Source organism: Grampus griseus (assembly GCF_964374135.1).
Source record: "Grampus griseus genome assembly, chromosome: 19".
Lineage (NCBI taxonomy): Eukaryota > Metazoa > Chordata > Mammalia > Artiodactyla > Delphinidae > Grampus > Grampus griseus.
In genome coordinates, this window is record NC_139013.1 from 16,651,409 (window position 1) to 16,674,334 (window position 22,926).

Genomic DNA, 22,926 nt, shown 5'->3' on the forward strand with positions numbered 1-22,926 from the left:
AGATATACTGAATTTGGGAGGACAGAGAAATGATAAAATAGTTCTACATGGAAACATCACCAAGACCCTTACAAGGAGGGGGGCTAGATTAGATGAGTCAGCTGTGATGTTTTAAAATTGGCTTTCTAAACCTGGCTGATCAGAACTACCTGTGGGACTTAGGCAGATTCCCAGGTTTCACTGCAGAACTTCAGAATCAGACTCTCCAAGTGTGGGGCATGGGAATTTGTACTTTAAAAAATGCTCCTCAGGTGCTTCTGGTATGAGATTTATGAACTACTGACAGAGAACAGGATGAAATGGTAATTCCTATGTGATGATAAATGAGTTTCCAAAATGTTGACAGTACTCTTGCAAGTAAGGTCCTTTTCCTTTCACATACCATGTAAAGATTCTTTAGTAAAGTTTTATTAAAAATTTTTGGGGAAAAATTAATTCCCCACTCATTGTCTTTCCATGTAGAGGGACTTTAGTCAGTATTTCTCGAAGTGGAAGGGTCACTGCTGCACTTGGGCTGCATAATCAATTATGGCACTGTCTAGCATAGCACAGAACATTTACCATCCTGGCCCTTACTCTTAAATGCCAGTGGTGGGCCCCGAGTCATTGTGATAACCAAAACACCTGCTTTCTCATTCCTAAATGCTCCCTGGACGGCAGTTCACCCCTGATTAAGATCCATTGAGCTGAATTAACATTCCTGACCACTCTCCCTACCCCTCACATTAAGTCGTGCTTTTGGAAGGAGAAATGGTCTATCCAAAGACAAGTTTCAGCAGAATCGGCCCTTCCCTTTTTTGCCTTCTGCATGTGCTTGCCCACAGAGGGTGCATTCTAGCCTAAGGTTTCCAGCTTGGCCTGTGCCTGGTTGGCTTAGTCTCCTCATGTCATGGATTGTAACTCAGGAGCTGTCTGTACTCTAGGAGGGGGAGAAAGGGCTTCCAGCTTTAAACACAACACTGTATAAATCCTAGGAAAACAAATTAATTTATCTATTTTAGGGAATATAAACATGACCATAATTCCATTGTTACATGTTAAAGATGCCCTTCACTATACTTCTTTCTACTGTAAGAAAATATTAGTGTTTAAGGAGAAAGAACTTTGACGAACATTTTTTATTGAACAGTTTTATTCTGTCTTAGAATTAAAAACCTTTTTAATATTGTAAGGTGCACTGCAGGTATGTCACGCTGCCGGTTATTACTGGGGTACCAAATGCCCTAGTCAATGACGCAGAGGGCTTGGAAAATGCATGAATTCATACTTTCAGAGCGTGTAGAACTGGTATTTACAGGTTTTTTTTGTTTTTGTTTTTTCAAATCAGCCCAGGACATCTCTAATAGTCTACACAGGTATTGCCATAGCACTTGCTCTGATGTTCAGAATGCCTCAGAAATGTGTTCAATGCCATGATTTATGGGTCCTCCAAAAGATTTTGTTGTTAACATGCGAGCAAACAGTATTAAACAATATTATCTAAACTATGGCTGCCAAGTACTGGACCTTAATAATGAAACCAAATTACAAAACATTTTCTTGTAGAGCTACACAAAAGATATAAAATTAAAATTATCAACCACCTTTATATACTCCAATTCTCCTACAGTGCAATTTTCCATATCTTTATCACTACTGAATATTTCAAGGAGAAAGTTAACAAAAATCAAAATAGATAAAAATATTTAATCTTTGGATCCCTTTATTCCACGGCCTTCATAAAAACACAAAGTGGCCAGATTTTTTTTCCACTATAGCTTAAAATACCAAAAAGATTTACTAATAATTTTAGCAATTAACTCTATACTGAGTCATTTGTGGGTCACAGGCCTAAGGACCAGTGTTATGATATCTTATAGGTTGCCAAAATAATTTCTAACACTCTGAATCATCTTGAAATATAATGGAAAGAGTCAAGGTATCACAACAAAACTCCAGGCATATCAGGAAGAACAGGTTAATTGACACCTAGTTTTATTGTCTTAAAAAAGGGGGGGGTTACTTATTTGAAAATACAGCTAAGTACATTCTTATCTATGATTATTTACATTTGTATACTGAAAATATCTATTATGTGGATAAATCCTGTGATATGCCATTTGCTACAAAATAAAGTTCTTACAATGAGCATAAGTAATTTACCCTTTTTAGATAATGAAAGAATGTATCAAATCTTCATTTACGTTCCAAACATTTAAAAAAAAATCAAAATCAACAATCTTAAGCCTGAAAAGCTATGAAAAAAAGACCCACCCATACTTCTGCTCCTCAGCACATCAACTTCTGCAAGGACACAGTATGTTTGCTGACTTTAAAATGTTTATTCTTTAAAAAATTAGTTGCTTTTTATACAGCTATACAAAGTTCTTAATGTTTCTTTGGCAATGGAATATAATGGAATTTTACAACTATATAAAAAAGTTACCTTTGCCTAAGAAACAGTATTTACTGTGTGTACATAGTTGACTGACAAAATTCTCTACCATCCAGCACCCTAATTAATTGACGAAATAAGCTACCTCAGAAGGGTTATTACAGGATTTCCAAAAAAAGAAAGAAAGAAAGAAAGAAAAAGAAAGATATAGACAGACACACAGACACATAGACACACAGACCCTTCCTTCTGTGGCTCAAAACAGTAACACGGCCCTATCTGCAGGCAACTCACAATAATTGCCAAATACAATTTAGTGATAAGAAAAATCCTTTCAGTGATGAAAAAATACTTATAAGTTCCACTGGAGTACTGCTTTAGTTTAACTATACATAAGAAATTACTTAACCTTCTGCTATTCCAAATATATTTAATGCTCATTTATTAAGATGAGCCTTCCCTCCCACCCCCAAAATTAACTGTATTGTATCTTTGAAATTAAGCAGAAAAACAAACAAACAAACAAACAAAAACCCAGTGCTGGTGACAAATATACAGCAAATTCACTTTTTCATTCTTCTCAAAGACTGAAACCAATTCTCAGGACCACGAAGAGCTAAAAATCCATCTATTTTCAAAGACTTGTTTGCAGACTATGCAGCAACTTTGTTGTCTTTCTAAAAAGGAAAAAAAAAATTAGCTCATGTTTCAAACTATTGGGGTTTATTAATAAGTATTTCTTTTAAATTTGCTTTATTTTAAGTATATTTTTCATAACCTTTAAATATATCCTCCTCTTACTTTCATGTATAAACTCGTTTCACTGATTTCCAGGAAACACTTTTTATAACTTACATACCCAGCAGTAGCTCATTATTTGTTAAGTGTATTTTCCAGTTAGTAGAGGTTAAAGCAGTGGTGCTGTGGGCTTGTCCTAGCAAGAAGGCCCCCTGCTAAGATATAGGCACACCCTACTACCTTTGGTGCTGTCCTAATAATTTAAAAAAAAATTAAGCCTTCATCATAGTAGTCAAACTCATCAAATACAACTGACATTTTTTGGAAGAAGATAAATAAAATTCCCGAGTCTTTGATATCTTTACTATGCAATAAAATATCCAGGTGGTAAAATAACATTTCTCTCCTCCACAGTTTCATGTCAGGAGAAAGCAATGATTTGGAAATTCATTTTAAAAGGACGACTTTTAAATCTGAAATAAGTTCTGAAAATCAGAGCGCTGCCTGGGAAATGTTTTCAAAAGCAACCAGGGAGAAAGCAATAAAAATCTCAAGGAGCCTCTAGCTTTCCAGTGAGATTAATCCTAAACCAAATGCCTGTACACAGAGCCAAGGGCTTCTCTTTTCCTCAGGACTAGTTGCTACCAACTAGCTGCTACTAGTTGCTACCTGATTTTTACTGCTGATTCTCACCCTGACTGTTAGAAATACACACTGCCTATGTTAAAAACTTAATTTTATCTGTGTATACAACACCAAACCATTTGTACAATGTTATTAAATTAGAATGCAAACGGCATGGTGTAAGTTGATACAGAAAGAAATAAGCTGAAGATGACCCTGATGTCTGCCCCCACCAATGCCAACCTTCACATGCCCTGTGTTTTTTTTTACCTTTCAGAAAGCTGTATGATCAATCCAGACCTTTTTGGGTTCAAAAGCTGTGATTTTCTGAAAGGTAAAAAAAGAAAGCGAGATAGAAAGGGAAAGAGGGAGGGAAAGGGGAGAAGGAAACAGAGAAGTAGCAGGAAGGAAAGGAGAAAATAAAAGGGGAAAGGGAGAGAGTACCATGCTGAGTCATTTCAGATACCTTGTTGTCTCTGGACCCTCTCTGAAGAAACACAGACTCAAATGAAAGGCAACCTGTCTCACCCACCATGGCAGCTTAACCTCCTTAGCAGCAGCGTATAAAATAGGAGTGGGCCACTCTCTCATTAGCCCCAGCCTGATCTCCCAGCCCCCAAAAAAGAAAGAAAAGAAAAAGCACCATAGGACCAAACTCACCACAAGTTTATGTTTCTAACATTATCCTAAGGAAAACTCAGAAGCCGAAGAGTAAATTTTGGCTAAGCTTATACCTAGATCAAGAGAGTTAACTCCTCTGGGTCCTTGGTTTCCTAACTATCTATTGCAGTAGGGTGGGAGAGAAGTTCTAGTTTGACTGATATTTCTAAGGAGTTCTAAAAAAAAATATATGATCCTATCACCCATGTTTTCATTAAACAACCAGATCTGCTTATAATGTTCATGTCAGTAGAGCATAAAGAACGAAGCTAACCCATTACATGAAGGCTGCTGCAAATGCCACTGTACTTCATCTCTGAGAAGTATTAGATGCTTCAGAAACAAGTATAATCTTAGAAGGTAAATTTCCTTTATGTAATAGTGGTCAATCACTACTTCCACCTTTAAAGGTGCCAGATGCTATGATTTAGAAGGAACAGGCTGCTGAGAAGGTCCGGGATCTAGTGGCAGACAGAAGATCATTCAACTTTGGAATGGACAAGCAATGGCTAGCCACACTGATGGACCTTCAGCCTCACTGAAGTAACTTATTCCTAATCAACATGCTAAGTACTTACTTCAAGCCCACTATGGCTCCATGCTGAGATAGGTGTTCTGGTGGAAAGAAAAGTAAAATACATATTCACTAATGCCAAGAGGCTCCCATCTAGTTGGCGATGCAGAACAAAACAAAACACATGAAATAGGGAATGTAAGTATACGTAAAATGTGTGGTGATGAAAGCAGATACCACAGGAGGTCAGAAAAGGAAGAAATCAGTGGAGGAAGGAAGAGAAGTTTCTAAGGATAGAGCAAACCTTAGGCAAGACTGAAAGGAAGCCCCTGTCTTTCAGCTGGGTCTGTCTTCCCACTGGACCATAAACATCAAGAAAGCTGGGACTGCATGTGTTTTGTTACCACCAATGTCCAGCATAGAGCTTGGCATATGTGAAGAATTCAATATATTTGGTCAATGAATGAAGTCAGAGTTGGAATCAAGCAGTGTGTATAAGAGATGACCATGAGTCAACTGCTTGAATCGGACAGGTTAAAGGGTAATAATAAATGGGGCTGGATATATCCAGTGGGACCCTTACAGAGTAAAACGAGCAGGCAGTGCAACGTCACATTAGAACCTTCTAGCCATCAGCCTGAGGTCTAGTGAATCTATCACTCCTTGAAACACCCAAGCAGAGGTTGAACTATCTGTCAGGGATACATTAGTGCGGATAAAGACTCATGCAGACAACCTCTACAATGCATTCTAATTCTACAATATATATGATAGGAGTTTTAACTAAAGGCTCAAAATGGCTGAACAGTGAGACACGGCCTCAAAACGAAGGTTTGCATTAATAAGTGCATATTCTATGCACACAGTGGTTACTCAAAGGTTTACTGATGACTGCTCAGATAAAGGGAATTAATGTTCCAGTCTTACACAACATGACAGCTAATTTTTTCAAATATATGAAAAATCATTACGAAGAAGAGTATATATTCTGTGTATAGACAAGGATAGAGTTAAACTAATAAGTTTAGAAGGTAGAGGGAAAAAGATTTTTTCAAATTATGTGTGTGTCTGTGAAATCCTAATAATTAGAGCACCCTTGGGGTGGGATGGATGCTCTTAGAAGGTGTAATAAGTTCCCAGCCCTCATAAAGGATACCAACAGAAGAGGTGTTTGGTTTGGCCAGGAGGTCACAACTCTCAGATGCTTTCCAACTCTGAGACTTTAATGGTGTGTCTGAAATAAAACTGTGCAAAACTGAGGGCCAGAAAGGTTTAACAACTCAACTGAGGTCATACTAGCAAAAATTACTAAAATTCTCATCAGGATCAAGGTCTAATTTAAACGTACTTTTTCTCAAACCAAGCTGACTCAATGTGGTCTTCAACAGGAGTTGCCACACGTTCTTCAACAGGTAGCTGATATGCCTGAAGTGAGGTAAAGAGAAACTGAAGGTCTAAACACCAATCAGTGGGTTATTATGGTAGTTGGCAGAAACGCCTCAAAGGAATGAACGTGGTGATGTGGAAATGGCCCATGATCATGGATACCTCCACAGCCTGGGAGACAAAAGAATACCAAACTGAGATGATGGGAAAGTGAGAAGATGATGAGGACATTCTGAGGAAGGTTAAGTTTAAGTTGATCACAGGACACAATGCAAGTAAATATAGAAAAATGTAAGTGAAAGCATACAAGGTCCAAGTTGAAAAACTGATTAGAAGCTATGAATAGACAAGCTCAGAAAGGGGAGGGGGAAATTGCTGCAGGAGAGGAGAGAGGGAAAGCTCGAGCCTATGCTAGAGTGCAAACATGAACACAATGGAGCAAACTGAACATTGCAGGCAGAAGGAATGGGTAAAAAGGTCGTGAGATAGGAATAAGCTTGGCACTAAACAAGAGCAAGAAGACCCACATACGTGTAGCAGAATGAATGAAGAAAAGGGCAGTCCCACTGGCAACAAGATCTAGAGCAAGTACTAGACCTCTCATCTGGAGAAACAGGCAGATCATGAAGCACCTTATAGGCTGTGTTAAGGAACATACGTTATTTTTATAAAGAGAAAAATATCAAAAGTGTTAAAAAAACAAAAAGCAGGAAGAAAGACTCCACGTTGGGTAGGCAGTTATCAGTGTCAAATATTGCAGAGTAGTTAAGGGCAAATATTTGTGAAAAGGCTACTGAATTCTATAAGCAAAGGTCACTGGCAACCTCAAGAGGAGTAATAGTGGCAAGGAAGAGGAGTTCTGTAGTTCCTAAGACACAGTCCCCTAGCTGGAATGGCCATTTTGCAAGTTAGAAGTGCTGAAGCTACATCAGGCTGCATTTACTGTGGCTGGGTATCCTGAGCTAACGACTTGAGGCTAATTTTCAGCAGCCCTGGCTGTGATGACACAATATTAAAGGCATCAAAATTAATAGAACAGATCCAAAAGCCACTAACAATGACCCTTCAAGAGGGATCTCAACAATGACCAGTTTTAAATACTGAATAATGGAATTCCTGCTAGTAGATCTTTTTGTTTCTTTTCCTTTTCTTTTTTTTTTTAAATTTTTTTTAAAATTTATTTTTGGCTGCTTTGGGTCTTTGTTGCTGTGCGCAGGCTTTCTCTAGTTGCAGCGAGCAGGGTCTACTCTTTATTGCAGTGCATGGGTTTCTCACTGCGGTGGCTTCTCTTGCTGCAGAGCAGGGCTCTAGGGTGTGTGGGCTTCAGTAGTTGTGGTATGCAGGCTCAGTAGTTGTGGCGCACGGGCTTAGTTGCTCCGCAGCATGTGGGATCTTCCCAGACCAGGGCTCAAACCCATGTCCCCTGCACTGGCAGGCGGATTCTTAACCACTGCGCCACCAGGGAAGTCCCGGTCTTTTTGTCTCTAGCTGCCCTATGTAATTCCTAGTAGACTTCTTTATGATAGGATTTTGATCGTTTCTTTGATTATATACTTTCCTCTCCACTATCCCTAAAATCGATGACTAGGATAGTAACACTGACTTAAAGACCCCTTTAAATATGTTCTTCCTAGATTCTCTTGGTATTGAAGCATACTTTGTAATATGAAATAAAGGTGATACAATATGGCTCTTTTCTGTACCGTATAATATCTTTTAGTGATCCCCTGTGCCTCCAACAACAACAAAATTTTTTTAAGGAAAAGAAATTAATCCTAAGTCAGTCTCTTAACAGGTTTTTGGAAGAAATTTTACCAGTCCATTAAATCTGAAACCATGGTTTTATAACAGAAAGATAAAAAAGAATATCACATTTCTATCTCTTTACTTCCTCCAACTGAAAAGAAAATAGTTAAAAAAGAATTAGATTCATTAACCAAGAAGTTACTGCTCCTTAAAATTATATAAATATCCTAATCAGGTACATCCTCCACTGAAAAGTCAAATGGAAGTTATACAAATGCCCTAAAAATATTCACCTCTAATAGATAAGAGTTTAAAACATTTTGAATTTCATACAACTGCAAGCCAACCCCAAAGCACATAATAATACTTACCCTATATTCGAAATCTGCAAACTCCCTGCCCCCACGACCTCCTCTGAATCCACCACGAAATCCTCGAGGAGTGGCAAAGTTACCACCTCGGCCGCTACCACGTCCTCGGCCACCACGGAAACCAAGACCTCCCCTGCCTCTGTACCCTCCACGGCCACGGTTTGGACGAAGTGGGATTCCAAATGTTTCTGCATTTAATCTTCTTTCTTCAGCCCAGGTTGGTCTCCGTTCTCTATTATGAGAACAAATAATCTTTAGTGTATCAAGTTTTAAAGAACATTTTCCAGCAAAACTATGCAGCACTGATTCCCAAATTAAGGCTAAGTAATTCCTAAGAATCAAATAAAAATAAGCACCTTATCTAAGTCATCACAAGCTGTCCATGGCAATATGTTCCTATAATTCATGTGAAAATATGACTGGTATTAAGCTTCTTGCAAATGCAGTTGATAATACAAAGAAACTGACTACAGCCCCAATAAATGGGATTGGCAATTGACTCTACCCTCCAATCAGCCCCAAAGGAAGAAATGGCAAAGCCAGGAAAGGAAATGCTGTCTCAGGATGTGAAGAGATGGAGGATAGATCCCTGAGTTCCTAGTATGCTCCTGGCCCAACCTCTGAACCTGACGCCTGAAGCGTCTGAATTGCTGCTGCTGGCCCACAGCCCAGATAATCAGAGGATTCACAATCATCCCCATTCACGTTTAAAGTGAAGTAGAAAACTGCCACCAGGTGGCACCAAACTGCAGCCAGGAGGACGATTAGGATCAGGCAGCAGAAACCCTGGAACTCTTAGTTTGTTATGTTGGATCCTTTAATTAACCAGTTTTCTGGATCCACATTTACTGCAATATAGCAGAGCTTTACTGTATCAGCAAACTTCATCTGAACTACATTGTAGAGGGGTAAAGTAAAAGGTGTTTAGGTGTTAGATGAATGCCTCTATTTTTATTTACTAATTTTCAAATGTGAATGCATCCCCAAACAAAAGTATATGATTATTTTTCTCAAAGAGTAATATCATTTAAAATTTTAGTATAAATTATTTTCTTTTAGCAAAATAAATCATTAAACAATTGTAGTCATTAGATTTTTTTTTTTTTTGGCCACACAATGCAGCATACGGGATCTTGGTTCCCCGACCAGGGATTGAACCCGTGGCCCCCCCACCCAGGGATTGAACCCGTGCATTGGAAGTGCGGATTTTTAACCACTGGACTGCCAGGGCAGTCCCTAGATATTTTTAAGTATTCATTAAACTTTGTGAATTTATAAGAATTCATTTCACACTTCAACCTCCTAAGAGCATAAGAGCAGCTTAAAAGACTGTACCTGTTATCATCACAAGAAATATTATCAAAGAAAGATTTAGTTTTGTCATAATAGCAGTTAGGTCCAAGTGGATCTTCTTCATCTGCATTTCCTTCACTGTTTTGGGTGTCAACTCCTGAGTCTCCTTTATCTTCACCATTTACAGGCTTCTCCTGTTTCTCAAGTTTATCTTCTAATGAAAAACAAAAGTACATACCATAAAAGTCAAGACTTGTACTAAACATCCATAATTCACAAGTCAAATAAGAGTATTTTTTGAATAGAAAAATAAAAACTCACCTTTCAATTTAAGTTTATTATGAAACTCTCTGTCGATTTCCTCCTTGTTAAATTGTGCATTTGCACTTTCAAAGTCAAAGTCTTTCTCAAATTTCATTGGACCATCTCGTCGAATACCAAATCTTCCCCTGCCACCTCGATGACCCCCACGCCCTCTCCTTGGAGCTGAAGGAGCACCTGGAACTATATTAATAAAGAAAGAACAAGCTGGTTTAGAGCAGAAGCTATTATTGTGGTCTTTACGGTCAACAAGAGAAATGCTTACAAGTCTCCATACACATGACGATATTTGTATTTTTTAATATAAAAAAGATGAAGTTTCACAAACATTTAATACATAATAGACTGAGAAGAGCACATATAAAATTTATAAACATGAAATTTATAAATGGCACACATGAAATTTATATCTATGGGGTTTACACTCATACATGCTACTGATACAGTATACAACCAAACAATTTGGGAGACTTCTGTACTAAATTACTTTGTTTTTCTTATATCCCTAATACCTACAAAATGTCAAATATATATTGGGTTCTCAAAATTCAGGAAGACTTTTATGGAAAGGATCATAGAAATCAAGATTTATAGTGAGAAAAATAGATGAACATTTAGCAGCACAAATTGCAAGATAACACAAAAGACAAGAAGTACATGGTCTCGGACTTCCCTGGTGGTGCAGTGGTTAAGAATCTGCCTGCCAATGCAGGGGACACGGGTTCTATCCCTGGTCCGGGAAGATCCCACATGCCGCGGAGAACCAAGCCTGTGAGCCACAACTACTGAGCCTGTGCTCTAGAGCCAACGAGCCACAACTACTGAGCCCGTGTGCCACAAGTACTGAAGCCCACGCGCCTCGAGCCCGTGCTCCACAACAAGAGAAGCCACTGCAATAAGAAACCCGTGAATAGCAATGAAGAGCAGCCCCCGCTCACTGCAACTAGAGAAAGCCCGCGTGCAGCAATGAAGACCCAACGCAGCCAAAAATAAATAAATAAATTTATATATTTTTTAAAAAAGAAAAGACGTACATGGTCTCAACCACTTCCTGCTTCACCTTTACTGTCTCCCTCTAAATGGCTCCATATTTTTCAAGTCTTCCTGTATCTATTTTTCTCTACAATTTAATACAATAACAAGATTTATGAGGTATGATAAAGCAATACCAAAGTAGCATAAATTATAGTGAAAACTTGAGAACCCAAATATCCAACACAAGAGGAACAGTTAAGAAGAAAAAAATTAAAGAGAAACATGGAATAGTATTTGATGTCGGTTAACAGAAAAATATAGAGCACAAAGCACTATGAATTCAATGATTATAATTATGTGAAATGTTTAACACATACTGATAAAGATCAGAAGTGACTACAGAGTAATAGACAGGTTTGTGCTCACTGTTCACTAAAATTTGGCAAATTGTCTAAGTTTGAGAAAACAAACCTCAAAAACCCACAGCAGTATATCCAGACACTTAAATCTAGACAAGCAGGATGTTTAAATATTCAGCTCTACTACTGAAAATGTCTTGGCCAAAAGCCAGAAATTACAGCACAGTATTTCTGTCTTAAATTTTGAAGGGCAGTGAGAGATATTTTATTTATTGCTTTACATGATTTATATTTTATTTTTTAAATTGAAGTATAGTTGATTTACAATGTTGTATTAGTTTCTGGTATACAGCAAAGTGATTCAGATAGACACACACACACACACATATACACACATATTCTTTTTATATTAAAATATGCAGTGTTTCACGAATTTGCATGTTATCCTTGTGCAGGAGCCATGCTAACCTTCTCCGTATCGTTCCAATTTTAGTATATGTGCTGCCAAAGCGTGCACTACTTTACACGATTTTTGAATGATGGAAGCATGGCAATTATTTTATCTTGAGAAGAGAGGGGTTCTTTTTCCAAATTAAAAAAAGTGAAACATAGTACACCAAACCAAAACCTCTGTAATTCTATGGCACACAGCACAAATAAAATACATATAGGGACTTCCCTGGCGGTCCAGTGGTTAAGACTTTGCCTTCCAGTGCAGGGGGTTCGGGTTCAATCCCTGGTTGGGGAGCTAAGATCCCACATGCCTCATAGCCAAAAAAACCAAGACATAACTCAGAAGCAATACTGTAATAAATTCAATAAAGACTTAAAAAAAAAATGGTCCACATCAAAAAACAACAACAAATAAAAACATAAACATATAAAAATGTACAGAAGAAATAAAGTGTTTTTACATTTAAAATTGTATCTAGCTTTCTAAAATTAAGTGAAAGAGCATCTTCCAATTATTATGTAATTAAAGAGATCACACACTGCTTTTATTTTTTAATTTGGAAGAGTTTATAATTATAATTTATTCTCTGCTAATAAATTTGAAAAGAATAAAATGGATGGATTTGGGGTAAATGTCATAGATTACAAAACAGATAAAGAAAGTATACAATCATACTAAATCAATAATAATGAAAGAAAGTTAAAGTCCTTGAATAATTACTTCCAAAAAAAAAGGAGCCCAGAGCTTAACTTTAATGAGAAAACTTCTCAATTTTAAAGGTACAGATAATTCAATTCTTTTTTAAAACATTTATTTTATTGAAGCATAGTTGATTTACAATGCTGTGTTAACTTCTGTTGTACAGCAAAGTGAGTCAGTTATATATATTCTTTTTCATATTCTTTTCCATTACGGTATATTACAGGATATTGAATATAGTTCCCGATAATTCCATTCTTTTTTTTCTTTTGGCCATGCCACGCGGCTTGCAGGATTTTAGTTCCCTGATCAGGGATTGAACCCAGGCCATGGCAGTGAAAGCACTGAGTCCTAACCATTAGGCCACCAGGGAACTCCCAATTCCATTCTTAAAAGCATAGAAAACAATTTTATAATGCTAACATGAAACTGACACAAAAACATAAAAAAATACAAGACAGTACAAAAGAGAAAGCCATAAAACAATGTAAATATAAACATACAAGTCCTACTTGCAGATAACATTCAAGAATATATCAATAGACAACTGCCTGCCATCAAGTAGGGTTTATTCCAGACACGTGATTAAAAAAAAAAAATCTTTTGAAATAATTAGGTTAAAAAAAATTGAAATAAAAGTAGCGTGGTCCTATGTGCCTATCACCCAGCTTCCCCTCCAACAGTTACATCTTGATTATCTATTATACATTATCAAAAACCGGGAAAAACCAGGACACTGGCACAATATAATTAACTATACTATAGATCTCATATTCAGATTTCAACAGTTTTGGATGTTCTCATTTTTTCGTATGTCGTTACGTACAGTTCTATGACATTTTGCTACGTATACAGATCCACAGTACCCCCACCATAAGATAAAGAACTGTCTGTTACCACAATGAAACTCCCCTGTGCTACTCCTTTATAGTCACCAACCCTTGCTATTCTTTCTTTATAGTAATTATGCATCATACATTTCAAATGTTCCCTCTATTGAAAAGCATAGGATAAGGCTTTCAGATCCAAGTAACAACTTACCGATTTGTCTCTTGCTATCATTTCTGAGTTGCTCATTTTCTGGTCTTGAAACCTTGTGTACTTCAGCTATAGAACACACAGAAAGTGACAGTTAACTTAGGACACATAATCAAAAACTTCTGGAAAGTTAGAAATGGAAAAACAAACAAACCCAGAACAAAACCAAAAATCTATATATCCCCACCACCATCACTACTTTGAGTCAAATTTGAAAGACTGAACATTCTATCAAGTTCAGTTTAAACTTTCTAGGATCATTTACATAGAGTAAATGTTTTTAATGAAAGTAAGTTGAATGGAAGATGTTGACCAGTCAATTAAAAAATAGTAAATAGCTAAAGTTCTACCTCGCCTGTGCTCTTGATTCTCTATTGCTTTTTGGCTGGTTGATGGTAAAGGCCTGGTTGATGATACAGGGCTCCTTCTCCCAACAGGTGCTGGAGCAGGTAAGTGGGCCGAGGCTGTCTGCACTGCTTGTTCCATGGTTGGGCTTTTTCTCAAAGGGTCTAACTGAGGGCTTGAACGACCTGAAACGTAACCAAAAGATAAGAAACTATCCCTATCCTCTGGGGGTTTCAAAATAACCTAGATCCTAAAAATAGGTCTAGAGTTTTACTTCTACCAATTCAAATCCTCAGCACAATCTGAATCCATCTACTCATTAGACCAGAGTTTAAAACTGTTTATCTTTAGTGGGCTGGTCACTTGATCAGTAAAAAAAATAAAATAAAATAAAATAAACCCCAAAACAAACAAACAAAAAAACTCTGGTACAAAATCCCCCAGGAATATTATCAAAGATAATTTAGGCAGGTCAGGTGTAGGCTTTCCCCAATAACCACAACCACCAGATTACACTGAGACTTTAGCCATTATTTCTAGAGGCTTTAACTTCTTTTAAAATTTATTTTTGGCTGCGTTGGGTCTTCCTTGCTGCATGTGGGCTTTCTCTAGTTGCGGACAGCGGGGGCTACTCTTCCTTGTGGTATACGGTCTTCTCATTGCAGTGGCTTCTCTTGCTGCGGAGCACAGGCTCTAGGCGCGCGGGCTTCAGTAGTTGTGGCTCCGGGCTCTAGAGCGCAGGCTCTGTAGTTGTGGCGCATGGGCTTAGTTGCTCCGCGGCATGTGGGATCTTCTCAGACCAGGGATTGAACCCGTGTCCCCTGCTTTGGCAGGTGGGTTCTTAACCACTGTGCCACCAGGGAAGTCCTAACTTTTTTAGTACTTTCTGAAGATATGTCTAAAGTGATACCCTTATATCTATAAGTATTATCTGCATTAAATTTCTATTATAAAGGAAGTAAAGAACTAGAAAGTCAGGTGAAGTTCTTCGATTCCTTAGAGTCTTGGGTAATTAAACATCAATACTAAAAGGCCAGCAACAAATAAACCCTTCAGATAATTACACAGTTGCCATACTCACCCTCTGCTGTTTGAATGATCACTTGGCAAATTTTTGCTTAATATGGGTTTTGTACTTACAAATTCCATTTTTCTTCCATGAGGTCAGAGCCTGGTCACAGTATGAACAGAAGAATGTAACACTGGGTGCTCCCATCATGCTTTTTGTCTCTAATGTTTGCCATAAATCTCCACTCAAGATGCTCTCACATCCCATGATATTGCACCAAAATAGGTTTTGCTTTAAAAAATTGTCCTCATTTTATGTAAAAAAAATATATTCCCAAATATGCTGCAAATGTTACTATCCACCTGTGCTACCTGCACAGGCTCCAAACTGGGGAACTGGTGAGTACTGACAGCACATTGGTGGTTGTGCACCAGGTGCTTCAGGGACTGTTTAGTAGTAATACTCCCCAAATATATGGTTAACTAAAGTATGCAATTACAAATGTGTGTCACCATTTCCAGCATTAATGACAAAGTTTACTCTGCCATTAATAGAAACACTGTAATTTTCCCACTGATTATAATGGGAAATCATAGTGGTTTATACAAGTTTTGGTCTAAGAGAAAACATTTTGTAACCACTTATCACCTTATAAACAGATTTATTTGTCAAACAAGTGTTAAGTTTTTGGAAAAGCCTACTGTTTAGGTAATTTTATCATAGTACATTAAATGATCTTATAAACTTACAAAACTTTACTTCATTAAGGCTTTTCTTTAAGATCCTGTGACTCACAATATTACAGAACTGCAAGTGATAGGGCAATCACAGTAAGTAATAACTCACTGCTGTTTTTTTTTTTTAATATTTATTTATTTGGCCGCACTGGGTCTTAGTTATGGTATGCGGGATCTTTTAGTTGCAATATGTGGGATCTAGTTCCCTGACCAGGGATCAAACCTGGGCCCTCTGAATTGGGAGCACGGAGTCTTAGCCACAGGTAAGTCCCTGTATTTTGAAAACCTTTGTAATTAAAGTCTGGTACTACATCATGATGGCAATTTTGTTATAAACAGGGAAATACAGGTGATACTGGACATATTAGGAATAAACTCAAAAGCTCTTTTATAATAAACACACCCCCTCGAGTTATCTTCACCTTCTTATTCTTACAGTTACAAGAAAATTCTAGGTGTTAAAATTTTATAAACTTCAAAAATTTTAGCTGGTGAAATCAAAATGCAGATTCCCAGGCCGCCTCTCCCATTGTTTTATTTAAACATACCTCTTTCTTCTAATAAATATGTAATTAAATTTTTAAAAAACATTTTAATCTATTCAAAACTTATTTTAGCCTTAAGTATGAGGGAAGGATTCTAGAGTTACTTTTCCAAGTGATCAGGCAGTTGTCTGTTCACATCATTTATTGGATGGATCATTTAGTAGTCTTTCTCTACTAATTTAAAAATAATATCTTTATCATATACTAATTACTTATTTATACTTGGATCTATTTCTGACTTTTGCTCTATTCATCTCTAAATTTATTCCTGTACTGCTTTATTTTATGTATACTTTATTAAGGAGGTAAGCCCTATCACATTACTTTTTTTTTTTTTTTTTTTTTGCGGTACGCGGGCCTCTCACTGTTGTGGCCTCTCCGGTTGCGGAGCACAGGCTCCAGACGTGCAGGCTCAGTGGCCATGGCTCACGAGCCTAGCCACTCCACGGCATGTGGGATCTTCCCGGACCGGGGCATGAACCCATGTCCCCTGCATTGGCAGGCGGACTCTCAACCACTGCGCCACCAGGGAAGCCCTCATTACTTTTATTTTTAAAACATATCTAGGTATACTTGCATACTTATTTTTAAGATAGTCTGTGTATCTGTTTTATTAGGTTCTCTTACTATTCCATGTAGATTTATTGAAAGTACAGTAAATTTAATTATTATGAGAAATAAAGTCTTCCTAATACTAAATCTTTTTATCTAGGAATAAGATATCTTTCTTTGATTACATGTAACTTCTTTTATGTCCCTCTATTATATTTTGTATCTTTCATCATAGAGACTGGCCATATTTCTTATTATGTATTTTATATATAATTTCTATTTCTCATCATTGTGAACATCTTCTTTTATCCCCATTAATAATCAGTGGGTTAGGTTTTAGGACATCTATTTTTTTTTTAATTTATTTAATTTTTGGCTGCATTGGGTCTTCCTGCTGTGCAAAGGCTTTCCCTAGTTGCAGTGAGCAGGGGCTACTCTTTGCTGTGGTGCACAGGCTTCTCATTGTTGTGGCTTCTCTTACTGCTGAGCATGGGCTCTAGGCACATGGGCTTCAATAGTTGTAGCATGCGGGCTGAGCAGTTGTGGCTCACGGGCTCTACAGCACAGGCTCAGTAGTTGTAGCTCACGGGCTTAGCTGCTCTGCGGCAATGTGGGATCTTCCTCGACCAGGGCTCGAACCCGTGTCCCCTGCACTGGCAGGTGGATTCTTAAACCACTGAGCCAGGGGGGAAGCCCTAGGACATCTACTGATTTTTATACTTATTCTCTACATTTTACCTCTATCTAATTTAAATCTCATATTAGTTCTAGTTTTTCAGTGAATTCTCAATTCCAAGTAGGAAGTCAGCATTGGCAAATAATGCTATTCTAATATTCATACTTATTTCTTTTTCATGTATTCCTGACATAGCTAAAAATTCCAGAACAATGCTGAGTAGCAATGAGAAAGGGAATCCTTACTTATGATTTTAATAAGAATCCTTCTGGTGCTTCAATATTAAGGTTAATGTTGGTTATTAATTAAGATAGCTAACATCTACTGAGCACGTTCTATGTGTCAGGCATTATGTTAAGGACACTGATACATTAAAAAAAAATTTAACCCTTACAATAAGTCTGTTGTTTTATCAGTAAAGTCCTGTTTTATAGTATGGAACACTAAAGCTTAAAAAGATTAAATATCTTCTCTAAGAAGGAAATCTTAAAAAAATTAACAAACCAATAACATACACACACAAATATACACTTATGTTAACCTAGATGAAAGCCTGGATGTAAATATTTGTTATTTCTGGGTGGTGAGATTATAGGTATTTTTATTTTCTTCCTATGCTTAGTGTATTTCTTTTTTAAAAAATTTATTGAAGTATAGTTGATTTACAAAGTTGTGTTAATTTCTACTGTACAGCAAAGTGATTCAGTTATACATATATATATACACATATATATTTTATATATATATACATTCTTTTTCATATTCTTTTCCATTATGGTTTATCACAGGATATTGAATATAGCTTCCCGTGCTATACAGTGCGCTTAGTGTATTTCTAATTTACCTACAAAAAATCTTTAGAATGTTAAAAAATTAAAAATTAAGTTTTTTTTAAATCAATATGAATAAAAGTAACTACAACTATTTCAAAATATCTAAAGTGAGATACACAGGATTATGTTTAGCATTGGCTTGATTTTACCCTCAAGTGCTTTAAAAAATACTGTCCTGATCATAATAGCATCTTTCTGAAATGACTTTACATTGTTTTATTTAAAAGTAAACATCCATATAAAGCAATGGGCCAGTTTCACCCACTTTAGCAGCAGATAAAGAATCCTGGGACCACTGAAGGTTATGAGACTGGTTGGTGGAAAAACAAAATTAAAAAGAAATGAAACAGGATCCTTTAAGCTTATTAAAATGCAGATCTCCAAGCTCCAGGGATTCTGATGTAGCAGTTCTCAGGATCTACATTTTTAAGAAGCATTCCAGATCAGATGATTTGATTGTGAGTGGTCCACACTGAGAGCCACTGCTCTAGATTCTATGAGGATGCTAGGAAAGATGCAACAGCATAATGAATAGTTTGTTTCCTCAGCTACTATTTCAAATTCATCAAGGATAGTTCATCCTCAGTGGTGAGTCTGAGATTGACCAGTAATATTTAAGTATTATATACAAGTAATATAATTGCTTTGTAAAAAAAAAAAAAGGTCAAACTTAGACAATGTTCACCATTTCAGTTTTATGATCTAAGAATTTATAAGAAGTCTGAACAGTGGAAGTCATTCAATAATGTACTTATTGAACAACAATTTAAAAATTTTTTTAAAGAACTAAGTAGAAATTATACATATGAGTTACAAGCTGCAAAAGCTCTTACATTCAGAGAAAGACTACTATCTATAGAAATTTAGAATGGAAAATTTTGAAGGAAAAAACAGCTTACCTTGAGATGACTGTGTTTTTAGAGCTCTTGTATCCTGTGTAAAGGCAGAACCAACTGCACTACTTTGGGACAGGGTACCGCTGTTTGATGCTTCTGTTCCAAAGGATGTCAAGGAGCTTCCAGCTTTAAGAAAATTTTTTTGAATGACAAAAATTTTTTAAAAAAATTTTAAACCTTTCAATTATATAAAGTAACACAGCATTTTAATGATAATTGTCCCTCCCTGTAGCACCTGTGTAAATTAATAATACTGGAAATTAGTGAAACTGAATCAAAAAATAATTTGAGAAATTTTTGACAATATATAAAAAGCAAGCCCATATATACTCCAGCATCTTTGAATGCAAACAATTTTTTTTAACATATGCAATACTCTCCTGGACAGTTATACAGATGGGACAGCAAGGATGTACATCAGATAGAGAAGTAGCAGAAATGGTACAGTCAATACCAACATTACGGTTCAATTATCTTAACACCAAGTATCTGCACAAATAGCCAAATCAGGAGACAGGTCTATGAAGAGCTTTCCCAGCATTTCCAAGGCAGTGGACAATGGACTCCAGTCCATTTCAATGCCTCCCCTCAGTACAGTATTGTGGGGCTGCATTCTGCCTAAAGCAACCACAAAAAGTTCTGGTAATATGAGGAACAAAATATGAGGAAAGGACCTTTGCTATACTAGGTTATGTCAATCTTCTTTTCTACATTTCTTCAGAGTTTATGGATCAATCACTTTCCATATGCTGTGCTCTCTTCTTAATATTTAATATACATAGGTTTTCTCTAGCAGGAACTGTTTCAATAGCCCCTCTTCCCCCACCTCTAAATCCAATATAAAAGTGGTACTGAGAATAATGTTTTATGAAACAGAAAAATAATCACATCACTACAGTGCTTAGGACTCTCTGATGGGCTTCCCACTGCCCTCAAGAAAAAAGTTCAAACTATTAAAAAAAAAAAACAAAAAAAACAAAAGTTCAAACTATTTACCTTAGGGTCCTCCCCCTTATCGGCCTACCTCTTTTCTCATTACTCATTTACACCTCTTTGTTCCACAACAGAAGTTTAACTACCTGCTTTTAAATTACTTGAAGATTATGATCATGTTCCTCACATCTTCTAATTTCCAAGCTAAGCAACTCTAGTTCCTTCAACAATTCTCATCTTCACATGCTCTTTAAGCCTTGCCTCTTTTGACTTCTCCTAATTTAATGAATTCTAGTTGTTCATCTCTCTTAAAACGGGGCATAAAAACTCAGCAAAGTACCTCAGACAATAAGAATGAATGGGACTCCTTTACAGGTGTAATCCATTCAGGCTGCAGTCCCAGCCAGCTAAGGAGAGGCCTAACATAACCTCCCACAACATCCCCAGAAATGTTGAGACTACTGCTCTCAATAATTCTGTGGGATGCTGAATCTATCCCATTATCCCTAGTATTTCTGGGTAATGACCAAGACATAAACCACTCTGATGATGTGTATTCAACCTCCATCCTGCTCTGACTCAATCTCCCACTGCTTGCGCCTGCCTCCCCACCGCCACCCAACCCCATGAGCAAACTCTTCTATATCCTCCGTCTCTTTTCTGACTTCCCAGTCATACTACACCCACCTCCCTCGTGCCATTGCTGCTATTGATTTATCTCAAATTATTTTTCATGTAGAGTGTGAGGCAGGGGTCATTGTTAATTTTTTCCAAATAGATATCTAGCTGCTGCAAGATCATTTGTTAAAAAGATTTCCCCTTCTATCCACAGGAAAATAAAAGTGAAATTTATAATCATCATTCACAAAAAAACCAAACCAAAACAAAAAAGACTTCCCTTCTCCATTGAACTGCACTGGCATCTTTGTCTTAAATCAGCATTTAAGTAGGTCTATTTCTGTACTCTCTATTCTTTACCCTGGTATATCTGTGTATTCTTATATCAATAATTCCCTGTTCTGAATCTTGAAATTGGGTGTATACCTCAAACTTCCTCTTTCTTCAAGAGTAGTTTGGCTATTATAGATTTTGTATTTCCATACAAATATTAGAATCAGCATGTCAATTTCTATTTTTAAAGTGTGATGGGATTTTGATCAGGATTGTGTTCAACCTGTAAACCAATTCTGGGGAAAGTGTCATCATAAAAATAATATTGAATATTCTAACCCATAAGCATGGATTAACTCTCTATTTATTTAGATCTCTAAATTCTCTCAGCAGTGTTCTGTGATTTTTATTGTAGAGCAGAGTTTTCTCAACTTCAGCACTACTGACGTGTTGGGCCAGATAATTTTTTGTTGAGAGGGGTTGTCCCATGCATTGTAGGATGTTAAGTAGCATCCCTGGCCTCTACCCATTAGATGCTAGTAGTATCACCCAGTTGTGACAAACAAAAATGTCTCCAGGCATTACCAAATGTCCCCTGAGGGAGGGGGGTAAAATGAACTCCCCTCCACTGAGAACCACATAGAGATTTTCAAATACTGTCTTTTGTTACATTCATTCCTGGGTATCTGATGTTATTGGTGCTATTGTAAGCTGTGTTGCACTTTATATTTCATTCACCAATAATTTGTTCTAGATCTGCAAACTTTATCTATAAGTAGCCAGATGGTAAATAAAATATTCTAGGCTTTTCAGGCCATATGCTCTCTGTTATAACTATACAACTCTGCCCTTGTAGTGTAGAAGTAGCCACAGACCACATGTAAATAAATGGGTATGGCTGTATTCCAGTAAAACAGGAGGCTGGTGGGATTTGGTCCACAGGCCATAGTTTGCCAAACTGTCTGTTCTGAATACAAAAATACAGTTGATTTTTGTATATTTACCATGTATTCCCTTACCATGCTAAATTCACTTATTCATTCCAGTAGCTTGAATATTCCTTTGCATTTTCTACATACACAATCATGTCACCTTCAAATAATGACATTTTTAGCTCTGCCTTTCCAATCTCTAAATCTTTTATTTATTTATTTATTTTCTTGCCTCACTGGACTGACTAGGACCTCTAGAACAACACTACATGAAATAAGACAATAAGCGTTTTTTCGCTTTATTCCTTACCTCAAGGGAAAAGCATTCATTATCCCACCATTATGTGTGTAAGCTTTTCATTTCACTGTTCAGATTAGGAAACTCCCTCCTGTTCCTTAGTTGTTGATAAATGGGTATTGAATTTTACCAAATGCCTGTTCTGTATCTCTTGGGATTGCAGTTTTTCGCCTTTATTCTGTTAATGTGGTAAATTACTAATGATTTTTAAATGTTAAAACATCTTTGCATTCCTGAGATGTCATTATGTAATATCCTTTTTATGAACTGCTGGCTTCCACTGCTAATACTATGTTAAGGATTTTTACATATATGTTCAGGGAAATTAGCTGTAATTTTATTTTCTTGTATTGATTTCATTTAGATACCATTTAGGTTTTGGTATCTCAGCTTCCCTTGGTTATCTGGTTAGGAAGTGTTCTTCTTTTATTCTCTCAAAGAGTTTGTGTAAGATTGGTAAAATTATTTCTTCCCTAAATGGTAGAATTTATCAGTAAAGCAAATAGTCTAGAATTTTCTTTACAGACGATTTTAAATTAGTTTCAACTTCTTTAACAGGGTGATACTGAGACTGTACTTCCTCCTGTGTTGGTTTAGGAAAGTTGTATTTTCAAGGAACTTGTCTATTTCATCTGAGATGTCAAATCTGTTGACGTAAAGTTGTTCACAATATCTTCATATTATCCTTTTAGGATCTATAGTGATGCCTACACTTTCATTTTTTTTT

At 36.8% G+C, this 22,926-nt stretch overlaps 1 protein-coding gene across 7 annotated transcripts in view; it reads right to left on the minus strand.

Moving 5' to 3' along the window:
* Positions 1–1,090: 1,090 nt before the first annotated feature.
* LSM14A (LSM14A mRNA processing body assembly factor) overlaps positions 1,091–22,926 on the minus strand; it is a 56,409-nt gene continuing 34,573 nt past the window's right edge. The window contains exons 4-13 of one of the 7 annotated variants that reach the window (XM_082676485.1): positions 19,149–19,271; positions 13,903–14,082; positions 13,556–13,621; positions 10,028–10,210; positions 9,749–9,920; positions 8,414–8,645; positions 6,259–6,335; positions 4,975–5,011; positions 4,007–4,063; positions 1,093–3,051 (exon numbers count right to left, since the gene is read on the minus strand). In XM_082676485.1, the coding sequence (XP_082532611.1) occupies positions 4,010–4,063; positions 4,975–5,011; positions 6,259–6,335; positions 8,414–8,645; positions 9,749–9,920; positions 10,028–10,210; positions 13,556–13,621; positions 13,903–14,082; positions 19,149–19,271 (1,124 nt within the window). In that variant the 3' untranslated portion in view covers positions 1,093–3,051; positions 4,007–4,009. Of the gene's footprint in view, positions 3,052–4,006; positions 4,064–4,974; positions 5,012–6,258; positions 6,336–8,413; positions 8,646–9,748; positions 9,921–10,027; positions 10,211–13,555; positions 13,622–13,902; positions 14,083–19,148; positions 19,272–22,926 lie in introns of all 7 variants that reach the window. The other 6 variants (XM_082676489.1, XM_082676491.1, XM_082676487.1 and 3 more) reach the window with 6 other exon arrangements.